This window comes from Globicephala melas, chromosome 8 (genome assembly GCF_963455315.2).
Source record: "Globicephala melas chromosome 8, mGloMel1.2, whole genome shotgun sequence".
Classification (NCBI taxonomy): Eukaryota; Metazoa; Chordata; class Mammalia; order Artiodactyla; family Delphinidae; genus Globicephala; species Globicephala melas.
This window is the reverse complement of record NC_083321.1, coordinates 107,323,740-107,346,105: the sequence shown is the minus strand read 5'-3', so window position 1 is coordinate 107,346,105 and position 22,366 is coordinate 107,323,740. Positions and strand designations below refer to the sequence as shown.

General features: G+C 44.6%; 1 protein-coding gene across 2 annotated transcripts in view; it reads right to left on the bottom strand.

Moving 5' to 3' along the window:
• Nucleotides 1–1,320: 1,320 nt before the first annotated feature.
• JAM3 (junctional adhesion molecule 3) overlaps nt 1,321–22,366 on the bottom strand; it is a 58,677-nt gene continuing 37,631 nt past the window's right edge. Inside the window, exons 2-9 of one of the 2 annotated variants that reach the window (XM_030841808.3) lie at nt 8,446–8,511; nt 7,852–7,965; nt 4,620–4,772; nt 4,003–4,205; nt 3,373–3,472; nt 2,429–2,558; nt 2,293–2,347; nt 1,321–2,020 (exon numbers count right to left, since the gene is read on the bottom strand). In XM_030841808.3, coding sequence (XP_030697668.1) covers nt 1,985–2,020; nt 2,293–2,347; nt 2,429–2,558; nt 3,373–3,472; nt 4,003–4,205; nt 4,620–4,772; nt 7,852–7,965; nt 8,446–8,511 — 857 coding nt within the window. In that variant the 3' untranslated portion in view covers nt 1,321–1,984. The remainder of the gene's footprint in view (nt 2,021–2,292; nt 2,348–2,428; nt 2,559–3,372; nt 3,473–4,002; nt 4,206–4,619; nt 4,773–7,851; nt 7,966–8,445; nt 8,512–22,366) is intronic. The other variant, XM_060304318.1, reaches the window with a different exon arrangement.

Here is a 22,366-nt window from a genome sequence, read left to right as displayed (position 1 = left end):
AGGTCACATGGCACCGGGGCGGAGGTTTTAGGGTACAAGAAGACTACCCCATCACTATGACAACCGAGGAGGAGGCTGGAGCTGCCCCCACAGGTGGAAGGGCCCTACCCTTCTCCACCCAGAGGAGCTGAGGATGAAGGGACAGTCTTAGGTCTGTCTGCGCTCTCAAGACACAGATGGAAGAAGTCAGGCACCCTAGCATGACGAGGTGCTGCCCTCTGCTGCTGCCAATACTCCATGACAGCGTTCACACGACTCAGAAAAGAAAGGGCAACGCAAGTCTCGAGTATTCAAGTAAGACACTGAAAGTTTCATCCCAAGATGACTATGTTCTTCTACATAAAAACCATCCTGTAACACAGAGTCGGAGGCATCCTTCTGAGAAGCTCCTTGGTCCCAAGGGCTTCACGCTGAGTTAACACAGCAGCGTGTCTGAGGCTAAGAACAAAGGGTGCTGTTCCTGACGCCCCCACAAAGCAGGCAGCATGTGGGGCACGATCAGGAAGCTGCCTTTGACTCAGGCACACACTTTGCCCATCGTCAGTCAGACCGTCGCCGGCCGCCCTTCCTGCTGTTCTTCAGAGGCTGGCCTCGCGACCCTGCACAACAGCTTCCTGTGCGGCGAGACAGAACCTGCGCTGTCTTTATGGCAGAGAGGGACAGTGGGGTTCATTGTCTTTAACAGATTTGATTTCAAAACTGCCTTTGGCCCTGGACCGTCGTATGAACTACACAAGTAAGTAAAATGAATTTAAAAGCCAGACAGCAGGGCTGCTGTTTCCTGAGCCATCTTCAACCAAAAACCTCTGTCCCAGGGAAGTCAGGCTGGGGTGCCACACCGAGGACCCCGCCCTTGCCGCCATCCTGGGTTGACCCACGTGGTACGTGAACGGCACCCTTAGGTAGGGCTGATCCACGCACGGCCAGCGTCGGGGCGTCGGACTGGCCTGGAGTCAGGAGCCAATGCTACTCCGAGCAGGTATGCGGCCCCACCCCGGGCACCAACCAGCACGGTCTGCACACCGCGTCTGTGGGTCTGGGGCAGAGGTGGTCTGAGGAGCCCAAGGAAGAGGCAGCTTGAAGCCAACCCGAGAGCCCTTCATGTCTCTTCTGGAGAGACGCAAACAGACCAAGACAGTACTCAACTGGAATTTTCTTAAAGGTTTCCTAAGCACAAGGAACACTGAGTGGTGTTTCCAATTGAACAGGAGTAGCGTGGGCTCCTGCCTTAAGTTGAACTTTTAAAAAAAGAGGTTATTTAACATTGTATGACAACTTATTTACAGTTTAAATAGAAATTTTCAATAATCAAAATACACCTTTAGCAAAAATTTAGAATGTAAAATTTTATAAAATACCCATAGAAAAGCAGAACATAGTATCAGTACCATTTCAGATTTAGCATAAGATGAAGGTCTTCCTTCAACACTGGGACCCGCCATGGATGAGCAGGGTTCCTACAGGTAAGAAGATTCCCTCCTTCTAACAAGCAATTTACCTTCCTGATTTGGACTGTTGTTATAAAATGCTGACCCAAAGAGATTCCCCAAGATGGACACTAGGACAGTGACAGCAAAGCCTCAGGATGAAGTGGCCTGACCACTTGGCCACCGTGAAGCCAGGTCACTGCAGCTGAGGCTCATGCCTTGCCCCCCTCTGCCAGCCCTTGGATACCGATGCCGATGCCACGGAGCAGATCACCGTGCCTCCCGGGCCCTTGGCGCCCGCCCTGAGGTCACCCAGACCCCGATGGGGTCGGCCTCGAGAACCCGGTCACTTTTTGGCCTTGTGACTGTGCCCATCTTGAGGAAAACTCTTTTATTCGTGTGGCTTGTTAAAAAGTAAGAAAGGAGTAGCGGTCAACTTTGGCCAAAACAAAAAGCTTTCGTGCGCGTGTCCAGCCCCGTCTGGCTCCCCTCGCAGGGCTGCTCCCAGCAGGGTCCCCCGTGGAGGTATCCACATGTGCGTGCGGCCGTGCTGCCGTCTAGATCACGAATGAGGACTTGTGTCTGAAGTCGCCCTGCAAGGCCAACACTGGCTTAGAGGGCAGCCCGCGGCCACGCAGGGCCCAGCGTGCGGTGGGAAGGGAGCCTGACACCGCTTCCCCACAGCGTGCTCTGAGGAGAGGCCGTGAGGCCTGTGGACTGAGTGCCCCGCAAGCGCACAGCCAGGGGAAGGGCTGAGGGCTCGCGCTTCGGACGTGACTCAGAAATCTCTTCTACGGACCTGCTTGGTTCTCAGGGGAATGTCATCTTCCCTGCTCGGGACACTGCAGCCTCTAGGCTGCCTTACCTCATCGTCCGTCCTGATGTAGTTAACTCCATCCGGCTTCCCTGGGTTCTTGTAGCTGAAACAGAGGGAAGCCGAGTGACCACCGGTGGACCACAGAAATGCCCACTGGAGCTTTGTGCAGGTAGGACAGGCTCACCTTTCCCCGTTCTGCTTATTGTTGATGAAGTAGCCACGTCTGTAGGCACAGCAGATGCCCACTGTGATCAGGGCCAGTACAGTCAGGACAACCAGGACTCCCCCAATAATCCCGCCGATGTTGAGGTCATCTGGAGAAGAGAAGGGGTCAGAAGACGCGGCCTGCTGCCCCTGCCCCTCCCGGCCCGGAACACCTCCGCCCACAGGCCACGACACCCACCCGCTGCGCCAAAGCCGTGTGGCACTGCCTGCGGGGCATAACAATCATCTGGGGACATTATTACTGGACGACATGGTTATACTACAAAGACAGCTAGGAGCCAGAGTCCTAAGGAAGAAAAAATTCTCCCTTATCTAGTACAGCGTTCTTGAATGTGAGTGCACTTTTAAAAATAAGTCTTTGAAATTTTGATTTCATAACGTCAGTTCCCAAGCTCTATCCATAGAGAGTCCAGAGGTCTGGGGCAAAGCCCAGGAATCTTCCTCCTGCCGAGAGCAGCTTCCCAAATCTGACAGCAGCCAGAAGAGTCGCCTGGAGGCTGACTCCACAGGTGAGGGGGGCCCTGAAGTCTAACCCCGTCCTGCCCTCAACCCCCCTTAGAGCCAACACCCCCAGAGAAAGAAGCACCCGAACAGGGCAGAATTACTGGGGCTAAACCCTGGGTTTCAGCTTACCGCTACTGCAAAACGGTTAAACTTGATACATTTCTGGAGAACCTTGTATCTCGATAATTCTATCAGTTACCAAAGAAATGGAGTTCATGGAACGTCGTTAAGAGTTACAAGATGAGGAGAGGACCAGCGTGTCAGTCCTCCAGCTGCTCCTTGGTGTGTCCTCGCCTCCTCCCACCGGACCCGGGCAGAGCCCGTGTGCCCGCGCAGGGGGGGGTCACAGCTGAGGGGCACCCGCCGGTCTGCAGGGCAAGGCTCGGCAGAGACACTCACACACTTCCATGTCCTGCTCCTCGCAGCGGGCTGAGCCCGCATCGTTGGAGGCGATGCAGTAGTACTGGCCCGAGTCCTCCTTGTGGATGGCGCTGAACACCTGTTTGGGGACTGGGAGTGAATGGGGACCCGACAGCAGGGCTTGGTGCACAGTGAGCCCCCTCCATGCCAGGGGCACCAGAGCCGGCAGCAGCCGGGCTTCACGTGCCTGTGACTCCAACCCACTGCCTCCTCACTCCCCACCACGGGGTCGTCCACGAACATCTGTGTCTCTCTAGAAGGACTTTTTAAAAGTCGTGCCCACGACATCACGACCGTGCTGAATGCAGCCAGCAGTTCCTCAACATCAGACGTGTGGCCAGGGAGTAAGTCCCAGCTGCCTCCCGACTCTGTCCCGAGGACAGCACCGGCCAGGCCACCTACGCCCTCCTCAGTCACTGTCCCCCCCTTGGCTCTGCCCCCTTTCCCTGGCCCCCTTACAACTTTACAACTTTTCTGTCTATAAAGGGAGGGCAGGGTCCCCGATGTGCGGGGCTCAAAGCTGCTGTCTCGTAAAGTTTACTGTCTCTTAATAACTGCTCTTCCCACGACACAGACGTGTGCACCCGCCCCCCTTCTGAGAGACCTTACCAGGGTGCCCGTGTCAGGGTTGAAGAGGAAAGAGGAGTTTCGGAACCGGGGGTTGGCCCTGGAATCTGTGGGCAGTGGCACGTCGTTGCGGTACCAGCTGTAATGTGGCCGGGGGTAGCCCTCGCCCTCCTGGCAGGTCAGCGTGGCCGCCTTGCCCACAGGCACAGCCCTTGGCACCCTGCACACTGGGGGCACCGGCTTCACTGCAGGAGAAGCACGGCAGGGGTTACGGTCAGCAACAGGGCCCTGTTCTTACCACAGCCCACAATGAACCTGCTCCAAAAACGAGTCAGCCAGCCGGGTTCCAGACGCTGCGTCGCGGGCAGGCCTGCTCCCCCGTGGCTCGCACTGCCTGTGGTTGCCCCCGTAGGTGACCCCCCAGCGTTCCCAGTGCCTCCACCCCCTCTAGCAGGTGGACAGAAGAGGCAGAAGCTCCCCTTCTCTCCTCACCTCCAACCCAACGCAGGCAGCCTGAGCTTCCCCTGCCCCACCCTGCCCCGCCAAGCGCCACACCCTCGGGGACGTGACCGTAGAAGCGAAGGAAGGAAGCTGGTCTTCTCCCCACAGGCAGGCGCGTGAGCCGAGGGCAGGGGCCACCACCCCACGTGCACGCGCACCTTGCACAGTTAACTCGATGACAATCTCATCAATCTCCTTGCGGTCGTGCCGAGCAACCACCTCGCAGCGGTAAAGGGCTGAGTCCGTCCGGGTCACGTTCCAGATCTTCAGAGAAGTTTTCCCCAGCAGTTCTGCACGGCCGGCCAGGTCTCCTGTACAGAAGACAGGGCACTGAGGGGCTCTTTACAGACAGCTCTGCTGCTTGAAGGAGGAGGTTCTGGGGCCATCTCTGGTGCCTCGGCAGGAAAACTGCAACTGGCTCGTCTCCGTTCCTGTGAGAATGCCGAGCACCAAGGGAGTGCCTGGGCTGTAAGAGGACTTGGCCATGTGTCTCTGTTGTTAAGGCAAGGGCCTCCTTTCCTTTTCATCATTCCCAGAAAGGGTTCCCCATTAAAAGAGAAAACAAGTCAAACAACATTAAAAGACAAACAGCATTTCACAAATGGTACTGGGACACCTGGGTACCCACATGCAAGAGAATGACGTGGACCCCTACCTCACACCACACACAACACAAACCTTGCTGCACAAGCTGAAACTGAAACCCTTAGGAAAAAACAGAGACGTGAATAACCATGACCTTGGATTAGACAGTGATCTCTTAGGTCACCAAAAGCACAAGCCCACACACACAAAGTTATATCAGCCTTCATGAGCCTTTCATAATGAATTAAGAACTTTTGTGCTTCAAAGGACAGAAGCAAGTAAGAAGACAATCTGCTGACTGGGAGAAAATCATATATCTGACAAAGGACTAGCATACAGAACGTATGAAAATTCGCAATTCAACAAATAAACAACCTAATTAAAAATGGACAAAGGATTTGAATAGACATTTCTCCAAAAAGATAGACAAATAGCCAATAAGCATGTGAAAAGATTCTCAACATCATTAGCTGTCAGGGAAATGCAAGTCAGAACCACAACGAGATACCACTTCACACCCCCTAGGATGACTGGACTCAAAACAATGGATAATCTCAAGCGTTACTGAGGATGCGGGGAAACACACACAGCCAAGGGAACGTAAAATCGTCCAGCCACTGTGGAAAAGAGCTTGGCCGTTTCTCAAAAAACTGAACATGTGATACCACATGACCCCACAATTGTGCTCCTGCTAATTATCCCCAAGAAGTGAAAAGTTACGTTTGCACCAAAACCTGTACAATGTTTATGAACATTATTGATAATAGCCCAAAATGGAAACAACCCAAATGTACAGCAGTTGATGAAATGCGGCATATCTATAATGGAATATTATTCATCGATATAAAGAAGAACAGGGACTTTCCTGGTGGTCCAGTGGTTAAGAATCCGCCTTCCAGTGCAGGGGACATGGGTTCAATCTCTGGTCAGGGAACTAAGATCCCACATGCCGTGGAGCAACTAAGCCTGTGCTCTCTAAAGCCCGTGCACCACAACTAAAGATCCCACATGCCGCAATGAATATCCCACGTGCTGCAACTAAGACCCGACAAGGCCAAATAAATATATATTTTTAAAAAGAACAAAGTACAGACACTTGCAACAACATGGATGAACCTTGAAAACGATGCACTAAGTGAAAGAAGCCAGGACCAAATATTGTATGACTCCATTTATAGGAAGCATCCAGGACAGGCAGACCCACAAAGTGGATTAGTGGCTGCCAGGCTGGGGAAGAAGGGACACGGTTTCTTTTGGGGGCGGGGATGTGCTGGAATCTGCCAGTGACGGCCACACGTCTTTGCTGAATGCACTAACCACCAACTACACGCTTCAAAACAGTGAGTTTCATGCTATGTGAATTACTGTGTCTCAATTAAAACATTTTTAAAGCATAAAGGACACAGTAACTCTTTCAAAGAAGCACAAAGAACCCGGGCACTGACAAATAGGGAAAGAGTTAGAAAAGAAAATGACACAAAAATTAGAAACGAATTTACTAAACCTGCTAATTGGTGACAAGTCTAGGAAGGATTTACCACACGTGATGGAAACGGCAAAATGCTTTTGCTAAGAGAACGAACGTTTCTGACGGTGTTTTCTAGCGGGAAGGTTCGTCATCCAGGCACCAGCAGGGGTCAGAGCGTCCACCGTGTGGGAAACAAGTAAACGCAAACCCACCAGGCGCTGGTGGCACAGCCCTGCCCTAGGCAAGGCCTCCCTCCAGGCCTCTATTTTGTGTGGCAATTTCTGGGGGGGGGGGGGGGGGAAGAAACAGAAAGTTGCTTAAGAACATTCCCGCTCGGTCAGGGCTTATCAAGAACAGCCTGATGAAGCTGCCAGAGAAAACCGATTTGTTTCCTGAGAATAGCATTGCCATCTCTTCGTAAACCAGAGGTGGGAGGATACTGGTGGGCAAACAGAACTGTTTTTAAGAGCCCATGACCCCCGATGATGTGGAGGACCTGAGGCAGAAAGGCCGTAATTTCAGGTTGATGCGCAAAGTCTCCACCCCTTCCCTGAAACCCCCACTGTCACATTCTCAGAGGGATCGGGGCTGCCCGCCTCTGCAGCTGCGCCGACTCTTCCATCCGCCTGCTGTCCCCCGGGGTGGCCCCCTCCCGCCATCACAATCCCCCGCCCCATCCACACTACCCTGACCCCCTCCTGGCCTCTGCAGAAGAATCCTGAACTGGGCCCTGCTCTCAGCTGTGCCCACCACCAGCCCCCTCTCTAAAGCATCAGTGGGACCACATCACGCCCCTCCTGAGGCCTTCCAAGCGCCATCCACCTCGTGTCCGCCCTCTCCTGCTGGGCCGAGAGCCAGCGGTCCCTCCGAGAAGCTCCCTGCGCTTCCACGTCTTTCTGCCCCACGTGCTCATGGCCCAGCGCCTCCCTGCAGCCCGTACCCTGCCCTCCCGCATGGTGCGCTCAGCACCCAGGTGTGTACAGTGGGCGCTGCTGTCCCCCTGCTGTTCCATACTGTCCTACTAATGAAGTCACTTATAAAGTCGTGGGTCACGATAGGGAGATGGCCTCGGAGAATGTTCACTCAGATACCTCAAAAGCTACGGCTGCGTGTAGACTAAAATCCTAACTGATTACGTGATATTTACTGAAGCAGGGTCACAGGTGCAGGGATGTTCCATACACTATTCTCACTATTTTTGCATGTTGACTTTTCCATATGTAAAACAAGACAGAACACCAATCCTGGCTACAGATGCAGGTCCAGTTAGAGCAAAGTCTTGGCCACAAGTGCATGCCTGGGCCTTCTGTACAAACGAGAGGACCACAGGATCATACCCTGAATTTTGTTGTCAAAAAACACATATGTGGTTTGTTCATCTTGGATTTTCTTCCACTCAATCCTGGGGTCATTTGTCTGTGAATCCGTAATGATACAAGATAGTTCCACACCTAATGAGCAAGGGAAGAAAGAGAACTGTCAGTGAATGTGGAACAATTTTAGGTTCACTTGTATACCCAGACCCTGCAAGCTACATGTATATTTAGGTCTGTCGTGTAGATTAAAAATCTAGCTAGCTCCAGGCTCCAAGAGACTTTAGTTTTAGCTAGAAAAACAATATAGATGATTAGCAAAGACTTTTATTAAAGAGAGCACACGTTCCCCCTAATACTCTGCTTGTATATAAGAACGTTCTTGGTTCTGTAAACGCAAAGCCAGGCCAGGAATCAGGTTTCAGCCAACAGAAAGCCTGCAGAGTTGCCCGCGGGCTGCTGAAGCGGTGCTTCGCTCACACGTGCACGTCAGATGGCTGCTGGGGAGCCGGCCACCCCCAAGCCTCTTGGGCAGGACACATCCGTGTGTGTCTATCCTGCATCAGCTGCCAGATCACCAAGTGGTGCCCCTTTGCCTAAACCCTTCCTTGGACTTACTTTCAAATTCCTGTACCACTGGGTTTCGGTTGCTGGATTTGAGATTCACAGCCCCTATCAAGCAGCCTGAGGGAAAAAAGAAAAGTAAAATCAGAGACAACGCGACACTAAAAGAGCAGAGAACCCGCACTTGACATCAGACTCTCCCTTCATGGCGGCTTCAGTCACGAACCACAGAGGATGTCAAATGTCATGTTCCAAAACAAAGTCTCTTAGATACAGCAGGGTGACTGCTTTCTGAGTCTGACCTTCACTGGAAGGAACCCAGGAGAAAGAGAATTCTCAGAGTGCACTTTCCTTCTTAGTCCCAGAACAAAGCCCCTAGAACTTTCAAGACCTTCCTCTAAGAATGTACTTTTTAAAAAAGGATTCTAAGAGAGAGCTACCCAACAACAGACTGGACAACCCAGAAGAAATGGACAAATTCTTAGAATCATAGAACTTTCTAAGACTGAATCATGAAGAAAGAAAATCTAAATAGATCACTAGTAAGGAGACTGAAACAGTAATCAAAAGCTCCCCCCAAACAAAAGTCCAGAACCAGTCAACTTCACTGGTAAATCCTACCAAACATTCAAAGATTTGATACCTGTCCTTCTCAAACTATCCCCCAAAATTGAAGAGGATAGAACACTTCCTAACTCATTTTTCAAGGCCAACATTACCCTGATACCAAAACCAGACAAAGATAACACACAAAAAGAAAATTATCTCTGATGAACATAGATGCAAAAATTCTCAACAAAATATTAGCAAACTGAATACAACAATACATTAAAAAGATCATACACCATGAACAAGTGGGACTTATCCCAGGGATGCAAGGATGGGTCAACATCCACAAATCAATGAACATGATACACCACGTTAACAAAATGAAGGATAAAAACCATATGAGCATCTCAGATGCAGAAAGAACATTTCACAAGATTCAATACCTATTTATGACAAAACTCTCAAAAAAATGGGTATAGAAGGAAGCTCAACATAATAAAGGCCACAATTGACAAACCCACAGCTAACATCACACTCTACAGCAAGGGTCCCCAACCTCCGGGCCGCGGACCGGTAGGCCTGTTAGGAACCAGGCCACATAGCATGAGGTAAACGGCGGGCAAGCGACCGAAGCTTCATCTTCCACTCCCTATCGCTCACGTTACCGCCTGACTGCCACTCACATTACTGCCTAAACCATCCCCCCACCCCCAGTCTGAGGAAAAACTGTCTTCCATGAAACAAGTCCCTGGTGCCAAAAAGGTTGGGGACCACTGCTCTACAGTGAAAAACTAAAAGCTTTCTTTTACAATTGGGAACAAGGTAAGGATGCCCACTCTCACCACTCCTATTCAACACAGGAAGTCCTAGCCAGAGCAATTAGCCATGAAAAGAAAATTAAAACATCCGGGGACTTCCCTGGTGGCCCAGTGGTTAAGAATCCGCCTGCCAATGCAGGGGAAACAGGTTTGATCCCTGGTCCGGGAAGATCCACATACCATGGAGCATCTAAGCCCATGCGCCACAACTACCAAGCCTGCGCTCTAGAGCCCACGAGTCACAACTACAGAGCCCATGCGCCACAAGTGCTGGAGCCCACATGCTCTAGGGCCTGTGCTCTGCCAACAGGAGAAGCCACTGTGATGAGAAGCCCGAGCACCACAAAGAGTAGCCCCCACTCGCCGCAACTAGAGAAAGCCCGTGTGCAGCAACGAAGACCCAACACAGCCAAAAAATAAATTTAAAAAAAAAGAAAAAAAATTAGGGGCTTTCCTGGTGGCACAGTGGTTGAGAGTCCACCTGCCAATGCAGGGGACACGGGTTCCTGCCCCGGTCTGGGAAGATCCCACATGCCGCGGAGTGGCTGGGCCCGTGAGCCATGGCCGCTGAGCCTGCGTGTCCGGAGCCTGTGCTCCTCAACGGGAGAAGCCACGACAGTGAGAGGCCTGCGTACCGCAAAAAAAAAAAAAAAAAAAGAAAATTAATAAAATAAATAAAAACATCCAAATTGGAAAGGAAGAAGTGAAATTATCACTATTTGTATATGACATGATTTTATATACAGAAAATCCTAAAGACTCCACCAAAAAACTATTAGATATAATAAATGAATTCAGTAAAGTTGAAGGGTACAAAATCAACATACAGAAATCTGTTCTATTTCTAAAAATTAACAACAAGCTAGCAGAAAGAGAAATTAAGAAAACAATCCCATTTACAACTGCAACAAAAAGAATAAAATAATCTAAGAAATAAATTTTTCCAAGGAGGTGAAAGACCTGTACACAGAAAACTATAAGACATTGTTCAAAGAAACTGAAGAAGACACAAAGAAACGGAAAGACATTCTGTGCTCATGGACTGAAAGAATTAACACTGTTAAAATGTCCATATTACCTAAAGCAACCACAGATTCAATGCAATCCCTATCAACATCCCAAGGGCATTTTTATTTTTCACAGATATAGAACAAAAAATTCTAAAATTCATATACAACCACAAAAGGCCCTGAATAACCAAAGCAATCCTGAGAAAAAAAGAACAAAGCTGGAGATATCACACTCCCTGATTTCAAACTACATTATAAAGCTTTAGAACTCAAAACAGCATGATATTGGCAGAAAAACAGATATAGCTCAATGGAACAGAATTGAAAGTCCAGAAATAAACCCACACATATATGGACAATTAATTTATGACAAAGGAGCAAACAGCATACAATGGAGAAAGGATAGTCTTCAGTAAATGGTGTTGGGAAAACTGCACAGCCACATGCAAAAAAAAAAATTGAAACTAGATGACTATCATATGCCATATACAAAAATCAACCCCAAAGGGATTAAAGATTGAATGTAAGCCATGAAACCATAAAACTCTAAAAGAAAACACAGGCAGTATACCTTTGACATCAGTCTTAGCAATATCTTTCTAGATATGCCTCCTCAGCAAGGGAAACAGAAGCAAAAATAAACAAATGGGACCACATCAAACTAAAAACCTTTTGCAGAGCAAAGAAAACAACAGAATGAAAACACAAGCTACCAAATAGGAGAAGATATTTGCAAATCATATATCCAATAAGGCATTAATGCTCAAAATATATAAAGAACAATAAAAAACCCCAATAACCTGATTAAAAAATGGGCAGAGGAACTGAACATACATTCTTCCAAAGAAGACATACAGATGGCCAACAGACGTGAAAAGATGTTCAACGTCACTAATTATCAGGGAAACGCAAATCAAAACCACAATGAGATATCACATTATATCTGTCAGAATGGCTGTTATCAAAAAGGCAAGAAATGACAAGTGTTGGCAAGGATGTGGAGAAAAGGAAACCACGGTGCACGTGGATAATGTAAATTGGTGCAGCCACTGTGGAAAACAGTATGGAGATCCACAAAAAACTAACACTAGGGAGCTTCCCTGGTGGCGCAGTGGTTGAGAGTCCGCCTGCCGATGCAGGGGACACGGGTTCGTGCCCCGGTCCGGGAAGATCCCACATGCTGCGGAGCGGCTGGGCCCGTGAGCCATGGCCACTGAGCCTGCGCGTCCGGAGCCTGTGCTCCGCAGCAGGAGAGGCCACAGCAGTGAGAAGCCCATGTACCACAAAAAACAAACAAAAAACTAACACTAGAACTACCATATGACTGAGCAATTCCACTCCTGGGTATTTATCAGAAGAAAAAAACACTAATTATAAAAGATATATGCATGTTCATTGCAGCATTATTTATAGTAGTCAAGATATGGAAGCAACCTAAGTGGCCATCAATGGAAAAATGGATAAAGATGTGGCATGTGTGTGTATATATGTGTGTGAGGGATGGAATATTACTCAGCCATAAAAAAGGATGGAATCTTGCCATTTGCAAAAACATGGATGAACCTTGAGGATATTATGCTAAGTGAAATATCAGGTGAAGAAAGACAAATACCATATGATTTCACTCATACATGGAATATAAAAAAACAAACAAAATGACAAAATAAATGAACCAAACCAAACTATAACAAACACGTAGATACAGAGAACAGAGTAATGGTTACCAGAGGGGGTGGGGATGGGTAAAGGGGGTCAATATGGTGATGCGTGGAAAGTAAACTCTTGGTGGTAAGCTGCTGTAGTGGATACAAAAGTAGAAGTATAATGTTGTGCACAAGAAGCTTATATGTTTTAAAATCAATGTTACCTCAATAAAAAAAATTTTTTTAAGAATTTTCTTTTCATCATCTCCCAGACCTACATGGGCCTTCTTGTCATTCCTCCCTCCTGCCTGGTACCTTCCCCTGCATGATGGCATGGACATTCTGGGTACAGTTACCAACCAGGTAAGAGACCACCTTGTTGGATTAGCTGTTTATCTAACCCGTGATTTCCATCCATTAAAAAGTTTGCACCAGTCTTTGGTAAAATAAGAAAAATAACAACATGGCGATTTTCATGAAGCTTAGCTGAATGAAGCTATCGATGGAATCAAAATATGCTATTTGCATGGTGATCTCTTTCAAAATTAGCACCTGACTATCCACGTGTTTAAACAACGCTGAAATCAGTTATCATGGTCTCAAAATGTCTTAGCTGATTTCTTGGAGACAAGATCAACTAGGTACATTGACCACCTACAAAATGTCATTCTTCAGCCACTTGGCCTCTAGGAGAATATGCCATCCCCAGAGAAGGCCTTCCTACGTTAACCCTCATTAAGGTCCCTGGACCTCAGCTTACCACACCAGGTAAGAAAATGTGAAGACTTGTACTCTGAGCTGCAGGTCACAACAATCCATTTTTTTAATTTTTAAATCTTATTTAATGGTTCGGCTACATGTATACATTCCAAGTATGTGTTTTGATGCTTCCTGTCTTATTTAGTAAGACTTCATTAATTACAGCAGAAGCCTTAAAGAATGTAATAATAGGGATGAAAATCAGAAGTATAGGGGCTTCCCTGGTGGCGCAGTGGTTGAGAATCTGCCTGCCAATGCAGGGGACACAGGTTCGAGCCCTGGCCTGGGAAGATCCCACATGCCGCGGAGCAACTAAGCCCGTGCGCCACAACTACTGACCCTGCGCTCTAGAGCCCGTGCTGCACAACAAGAGAAGTCACCGCAATGAGAAGCCTGCGCACCGCAACGAAGAGTAGCCCCCGCTCGCCGCAGCTAGAGAAAGCCTGCGCACAGCAACGAAGACCCAACAGAGCCTAAATAAATAAATAAATAAACTTTAAAATTAAAAAAAGAAGAAGAAGTATAATATACTTGAACTGTCATTAGTTGCTAAAACAGTCACTTCTACTTTAGATTTCAGATCCAGGACAAGTGGCGCCTGCTCTGTTTTGTTTTGTAACCACGTGCTACTCCTTTTGGGGAAACCCACCCACACTAATGCAGCCCTTTCCACTGCTCCTTCCATCCAGAAGCCGCCAGGGACCCACTAACAGAGAGGAACACGGGACGCTCTGAGTATCTACCAAGGCCACACAGGTTCCCTCTAGGGAAAATGACCTCAGACAGTCCCTTCAGTGTGATCACTGTAATTTAGGTGATGAGACACCAAAACTGTGGTCCCAAATGACTATGACCAGGGATCAGCTTCCGACCCAAAGGCCACCTAAGGGGCCTTAGAGGTAAGTCACCAGAGCTTTGCCTGACTGGATAATGACAGGACAACCCAATCTGAGGCTTTCTCTTGAGAAGTATGAAGCTGAGAGAAATAAGAGAATAAACTAGAGAGTTTACAGTCATGAGAGAAACAGCTAAAGTAGAGCCTGAGGATGCAGAGCTGGCGACAGATGAGCCAGGGGACAAGGGGACACTGAGGTTCCTCTAGTGTCCACAAAGGTCAGATTGTCACGGGGGCCAACTCTTCACAATAAACCTCTTAGGGAAACCAAGACCACTTGTTTCTTATAACCTAAAAGAAGCTAAGGTAACACAGCCCCAGATGATGGAGATAATCACCTCTTTTCTTCCCCTGCGTTGTGGCCAAGGTGAATGCACCCCAAGGCCTGACTCTCTCCTGCCCAACCACATGCGCAAGGGCAGAGCTAGACGAAGCGATGGCTCACAGCAGCCGGGCCCTGGCTCTGCCGAGGCCCCGTGCTGAGTCTCTCCTCAGCATTTCCTTCTGCTCCCAAGCTGTGCTTAAATGTAAAGACGGTTACGTTCCTTACTTTGCCCACCTCCAACAGCCCAGGGTCCCACTTTAAAATACAGAAGTAACTTGTGTATCAGAACAGTGTTTGTGAGGATTGGAAGCCCCAGACCAAACGCTTGACGACATCGCACATAACTCCTCCGGATATGAGCCAGTGCCTGGGCATGAGGTTCTGACATAAGCCAACCTCCTGGTGCTGTCGGAATACACTGAGGCTACATTATGTAAGACTCAGCAAAGGGATTTTGGACGGAAGGAGAAAAGGGGAAAATCCATTACAGCATACATCACATGCAGCTGTTCCTCTTTAATTTCATACCAACCTTGGCTTGCGCCTACCAGACTCTAAGCTCTTTGGGACAATCCAGTCATTCAGCAATTTTTTATTTATTGCCTTTTATAAGCCAGATACTGGCCTAAACATGAGGGATGATACATGAATAAAAGATAAAAATCTATGCCCTCATGGAGCTTACATTCTATCAACAGTACAAAGAAACAAGTATCATACGCACTCATCTATCTTCAAATCTAGTGTGGAATGGTATTTAGCAGGGACTCCAAAAGTGTTTACCGAATAAATCAATGTGCATTTTTTATGTTCTAGATTGGATCTCCTTGAGTTTTCCAGAAAATCATTTAGTTGAATTCAGTTTGCTCACAGAGCTGTAATGTGGCTACTCTATTTTTCATCTTGCCCAGGAATCCATTATTAAATCTTGGACTTAGAAGGAATCTAAGACATGTGTAGTTGTCTGTTTCTATTCAAATCCTCCGAAAGAAATTTAAGACTGTCCTCTGGAGGCAGGTGTGGTAAGTTCCAAGTATATTGTGTTCATTTAATGTGACCTTGACCCAGCCTCCCCCGATGGTTACATAATTACAGCACAGTATCAAAACCAGAAAACTGACGCGTGTACAGTGTATGTGGATGGTTGTACCTCATTTATCACATGTGAAGATTCCTGTAACCACCACTGCAGTCAAGACACAGACCTCTTCCATCACCAAAGACCTCCCTCCTGCAGGCCCTCACCATCCCTCAGCACTGGCAAATGTTAATCTGTCCCCTATGGCCATAATTCTGTCATTTGGAGAATGCTATATAACAGGAAATACACAGTCGGTGGCCTTTTGAGGCTGACTTTTTCGTTCAGAATAAAGCCCTTTAGATCCATCCACCTTGTGTGTAATGACAGTTTGTTTCTTTCTACAGCCAAGCAGCGCTCCGCACCGGGGATGCACCACACTGTGTTTAACCACTCACCCACGGAAAGGCGTCTGGGTTGTTTCCAGTTTGGGGCTATGATGAATAAAACTGCTGTGACATTTGTGCACAGACTTTCGTATGAACATAAGTTTCCTTTTCTCTGGGACAGATGCCCAAGAGCACAAACCCTCGTCGTATGTTGTGGCATGGTTAGTTTTTTAAAGAAACTAATAACTGTTTTCCAGAGTTGGGCTGGACCAAAAATTCATTGTAGGAAAGTTTTCTTTCTAAATTTTGGTTTTTAAACTTAGCAGGGTACACCGGACCACTCTGTACTACCTTTGCAACTTCCTGTGAATCTATAATTATTTCAACATTAAATCGTAGAACACTTCTCTATTTCTAAAATGATGATAGTGAAATCAGTATGGCATTTGGAATCGGTTGGGTATGCAAAAAACTGAAGTAACAGTTTTAAAGCATTGATATTCACAATACACCAGAAATCATATATATACTTAACAACTATTTAAAGTTAGATAAAAATTTTTATGTAAGGTCTCCTGAATTCTTTCAGTGAATACATCAGTTAAAAAATCAACCGGCATGGGGCTTCCCTGGTGGTCCAGTAGTTAAGAATCCGCCTTCCAATGCAGGGGATGCGGGTTTGATCCCTGGTCAGGGAGCTAAGATTCCGAATGCCGCAGGGCAACTAAGCCTGCACACCACAACTACTGAGCTCGCGCACCTCACGCGCCACAACTAGAGAGAAGCCCACGCGCCGCAACAAAGAGCCTGTGTGCCGCAACTAAGACCTGACGCAGCCAAATAAATAAATGTTTTTTAAAAATTAAATCAACTGGCGTAACCGTATTCATGAGCAAAGTATATAAAAGGAATACTCGTGTGGTCATGAATAATCTGCAGTGCGTTTCACTGAACAGTAATGTCTGAGGTTTTGCTTTTGGACTCTAAAAAGCAGCAGCAGCAAGTAGAAAGTCTGCTGTTCCTACCCAGCTGAAGGTTGGTGAACAGAGAAAACAGGAGTCAGGGTGACATCAAGATTCCCCCTTTATCAAATGTGGTATTTTTATCTCAGGAGATTCTTACAACTGAATGTGAGACGTGGGGCTCCGCCCTTTGTACTCTCACTGCGTTTTCCACTTTTCCCACTGTCTCACCATCATCACTATTTAACAATGTTTTTTATTCTGGTACAACATACACAACATAAAATTTACCACTTTAACCACTTTTACGTGTAAAACCTCAGCGGCATTAGGTACATGCACAATGTGTGCAGCCAACACCACCATCTGTCTCCACAACTTGCTCATCGTACCAAACAGAAACCCCATCCCCATTAAACAGCAGCTCCCCACTTCTTCGGAACCCTGGCCGCTGGCAACCTCCAGGCCATTGTCTCTGGACTTGCCTACTTGACAGACCTCACAAGTGGAATCACACAATATTTGTCCTTTTATGTCTGACTTACTTCATGCAGGATGATGTTTCCAAGGTACATCCATGTAACATGTAGCAGCAGCCCATTCCTTTTAAGGCTGAATGATATTCCACTGTACGTATACAGTCATCCCTCGGTATCTGCAGTGGACTGGTTCCAGGACACCCCTCAGCTAGCAAAATCCATGAATGCTCAAGTCCTTCCTATGAAGTGGCCTAGCATTTGCATATAACCTACACAACCTCTCAGGTACTTTAAATCATCTCTAGGTTACTTATAACGCCTAATACAATGCCAATGCTATATAAAAAGTTGCCAGGGCGAGGCAAACTCAAGTGTGGCTTTTTGTAACTTTCTGGAATCTTTTTTCACACATTTTGGATCTGCATTTGTTAAATCCAGGGATATGGAACCCATAGATACAGAGTGCTGACTGTATACCATGTCTTGTTTATCCATTCATCTGTTGATGGACATTAGGTTGTTTCTACCTTTTGGCCATTGTGAATAATGCTGCTGTGAACAGTGGTGCACAAATATCTATCTGCTTTCAACTATTTGCGGTATGCACCTAGAAGCTTAATTACTGGATCATATTGCAATCCTATGTGTAACTGTTTGAAGAACTCCCAAGCTTTTCCACAGTGGCTGCACCATTTTATGATCCCATCAGCAATGCAGACAGATTCGAATTTCTCCACATCCTCACCAATGTTCGTAATTTTTCTTTTTTTTTCAATAATATCCATCGTAATGGGTGTGAAGTGATGTCTCATTGTGGTTTTTATTTGCATTTCCATAAAGGCTAATAATGCACATCCTTTCATGTGTTTATTGACCATCTGCATATCTTCTTTGGAGAAATGTTTATTCAAATCCTTTGCCATTTTTTAAATTGGATTGTTTGGGGTTTTTGTTGTTGAGTTGTAGGAGCTCTTTATATATTCTGGATATTAATCTCTTGTTATATATGTGCTTTGCAAATACCTCCTCCCACTCGAAGTTGTATTTTTACTCTCTTGATAGTATTCTTTGATGTACAAAAGTTTTTAATTTCAATGAAGTCCAATTTACCTATTTTTTTCTTTTGTTGCCTGCCTGTGCTTTTGATGTCACATCCAAGAAATCATTGCCAAATCCAATGTCATGAATATCTTCCACTGTTTTCTTCTAAGAATTTTATAGTTTTAAATCATACGTTTAGGTCTTTGGTCCATTTTAATTTTTTATAAGGCAAGGATCCAATTTCATTATTTAGAATGTGTATATCCAGTTTTTCTAACATCATTTGGTGAAAAGACTGTGCTCCATTCAATGGTCTTGGCACTCTTGTCAGAAATTATTTGATTATATACACAAGAGTTTATTTCAGGGCTCTCTGTTCTGTTCCATTGGTCCATACGTCTATCTTTATGCCAGTACCATACTGTTTTGATTACTGTAGCTTCATAGTAAGTTTTGTAATCAGCAAGTGTGAGTCCTCCAACTTTGTTCTTTTTTTTTTTTCAAGATGACTTTGGCTATTTGGGTTCCCTTGAGATTCCATATAAAACTTTAGGATGGGATTTTCTATTTCTGAAAAAAAAAAACCATTGGGATTTTGATAGAGAATGTATTGAATCTGTAGATGGCTTTCCATAGTTTTAACAATATTAGATTTTCTAATCCATAAACATGGAGTATCTTCCATTTATTTGTATCTCCTTTAATTTCTTTCAGCAGTGTTTTTTAGATTTCAGTGTACTATGTCTTTTACCTCCTTGATTAAATTTATTCCTAAGTATTTTATTCATTTAGATACTACTGTAAATGGGATTGTTTTCTTAATTTCCTTTTCTGATTGTTCTTTGTTAGTGTATAGAAATGCAACTGATATTTGTATGTTGGTTTTGTTTTCTGTTTTCCTGTTATTAGCTCTAACAGGGTTGTTTGTTTCTTTGTTTTGTTTTTGGTGTAATCTTTAGGGTTTTCCACGTATAAGATTAAGTCATCCATGAATAGGGATAATTTTATGTTTTCTTTTCCAATTTGGATTAACTTTTAAATTTCTTTTTGTTGCCTAATTGCTCTGGCTAGAAATTCCAATGTTATGTAGAACAAAAGTGGTGAGCTCTGGTATCCTACTCTTCTTCCTGATCTTAGGGAAAAACCTTTCAGTCTTTCACCATTAATTATGACACTGGCTATAAGGTTTTTCATATATCTTTTATTATGTTGAAGGAGATCTCATCTACTCCTAGTTTACTGTTTTTATTATGAAAGGGTGTTGAATTTGTCAAATATTTTTTCTGCATCAACTGAGATAATCATGTGGTTCTTTTCCTATATTCTATTAATGCGATGCATTACTGTAATTTTCATATGTTAAACCATTCTTTCATTCTGGGAACAAATTCCATTCATTCACGGTGTATAATCCTTTTAGTGTGTTGTGGAATTCCATCCACTAGTATGTTTTGGAAGAATTTTGCATCAATGTTAAGGAATATTGGTCTACAGCTTTCTTGTAGTGGCTTTGCCTGGTGTTAGTATCAGGGTAATGCTGGCCTTACAGATGAGTTAGGAAGTATTCTCTTCAATCTTTGGGAAGAGTTTGAGAAGGACTGGTATTAATTCTTTAAATGTTTGGTAGAATCCATCAATGAAACCACCAGGTCCAAGCTTTTCTGTTTTTAATTACTGTAGTTCTATTCAGATTTTCTACTTCTTAATGACTACATTTTGCTAGATTTTATGTTTTTAGGAATTTGTCCATTTCATCTAGGTTATCCAACTTGTTGATATATACTTGTTCATAGCATTGTCTTATAATCCTATTTATTTCCATAAAATCAGTAGTTATAGCCCCACTTTCTTTGCTGATTTTAGTAATTCAAGTCTTCTTTTTTCCTTACTGAATCTAGTTAATGGTTTGTCAATTTTGCTGTTCTTTTCAAAACAGCAACTTTTGTTTTCATTGATTTTTCCCTACTGTTTTTCTTTTCTCTTTTTCATTAACCTCTGCTGTAATCTTTACTAATTCCTTCCTTCTGCTAGTTTTGGGTTTAGTTTGTTCTCCTTTGTCCAGTTCCTAAAGGTGTAAGATTGTCACTGATTTGAGATATATATATATATATATATATTTTTTTTTTTTAATTTACATGTCTTAGTATTGCTTTTGCTGAATCCCACTAAGTTTTGGTATGTTGTGTTTTCATTTTCATTTTCTTCAGGTATTTTCTAACCTCCTTTTAACTTCTTTGACCCATTGGTTAAGAGTATGTTGATTTCCACGTATCTGTAAATATTCTAGTTTCCTTCAGTTATTTACTTCTAACTTCATTCCACTGTGATTAGAAAAGATACTTTATATGCTTAAAAATTTTTTTAAATTAAGACTTGTGTTTTGACCTAACATATGATCTATCCTAGAGAATGTTCCATCTGCACATGTGGAAAATGTGTATTCTGCTGTTTTGGGGTGTAGTGTTCTGTATATGTTAGGTCTGACTGGTCCATATTGTTCTTCAAGTCCTATATTTCCTTATTAATCTTCTATCTTGTCTATCTGTTATTGAAAGTAGGGCACTGAAATGTCCGATTATTATTGTAAAACAATCTGTTTCTCTCTTCAATCCTCTCAATGTTTGCTTCATATATTATGGGGCTTAGATATTTCATGCCTATGTTTATAATTGTTATGTTTTCTTGGTGAATCAATATACATTGTCATTCTTTGTCTCTTGTAACTGTTTTCTGACTTAAAGTCTATTTTGTCTGATATGACTATAGCTACCTCAGTTCTCTTTTGGTTATTATTTGCATAGAATGTCTTTTTCCATCCTTTCACTTTACCAGCCTATTTGTGTTTAGGTCTAAAGTGAGTGTCTTGTAGACAGCATAAAGTTGGATCACATTATTTCATCCATTCTGCCAATCTCTGCCTTTTGACTGGACAGTTTGATCCATATTCATTTAATTAACTGATAAAGGACTTACTTTTGCTGTTCTGCTACTTGTCTTCTGTGTATATTATTCTTTTGTCCCTCATTTCATCCACTACTGCCTTCTTTTGTATTTTGTTGATTTTTTTTGTACTGACACATTTTGATTCCCTTCTCCTATCCTTTAGTGTATACTCATGATAACCAAACTTTGTGGTTATCATGAGGATTATCATAACATCCTAAAATTACAAACTTGAATTGATACCAATTTAACTTTAATTGTATACAAAATCTCTGTCCTACCCCTTATGTTACTGAAGACACAAATTACGTCTTTATACATTGTGTGCCTTATCAATAATGGATTTATCTTTTAAATTCTACAGAAATAAAAAGTGCAGTTACAAACCGAAATTATAATAAGACTAGCATTTATATTTGTCCATTAATTACCTCTACTGGAGATCTTTAGATCTTCATACAGCTTTGAGTTACTGTCTAGTGTTGCTTCATTTCAACTTGAAGGATTTCCTTTAGCACTTTTTGTAGAGCAGGGCTAGTGGTCATGAACTCCCTCAGCTTTTGTTCTTCTGGGAATGTCTTAATTTTTCCCTCATTTTTGAAAGTCAGTGTTGCCAGATATAAAATCTTCTGTTTACAGTGTTGTTGTTGGGTTTTTTTTTCTTTCAACACATTAAATCTTTCATCCCACTGTCTTCTGGCATCCAACATTTCTGATGAGAAATCAGCTTAAGATCTTGTTGAGTATCCCCTGTATGTAATGAGACACTGCTCACTTGCTGTTTTCAAGATTCTCTCTTTGTCTTTAGCTTTTGACTGTTTGATTATAATGTGTCTCAGGGTGGGTCCTCTTGGGTTTATCCTACTTAGAGTTCACCGAGCTTCTTGAATTTGTAGATAAATGCTATATGTCAAATTGGGGGAGTTTTCAGCCATTATTTCTTCAGATAACCTTTCTGCCTCTCTCTCTCCCTCTTCTCCTGGGACTCCCATAAAACATATCTTGCAATTATACCCCAATAAAGATGTTAAAAAAAAACATATCTTGGTCAGCTTGACAGCACCCCACAATGCCCTTAGGCTCTGTATGGGGTGAATTGTGTCCCCCTGCCACCCAAATTCATATATTGAAGCCTTCACCCCCA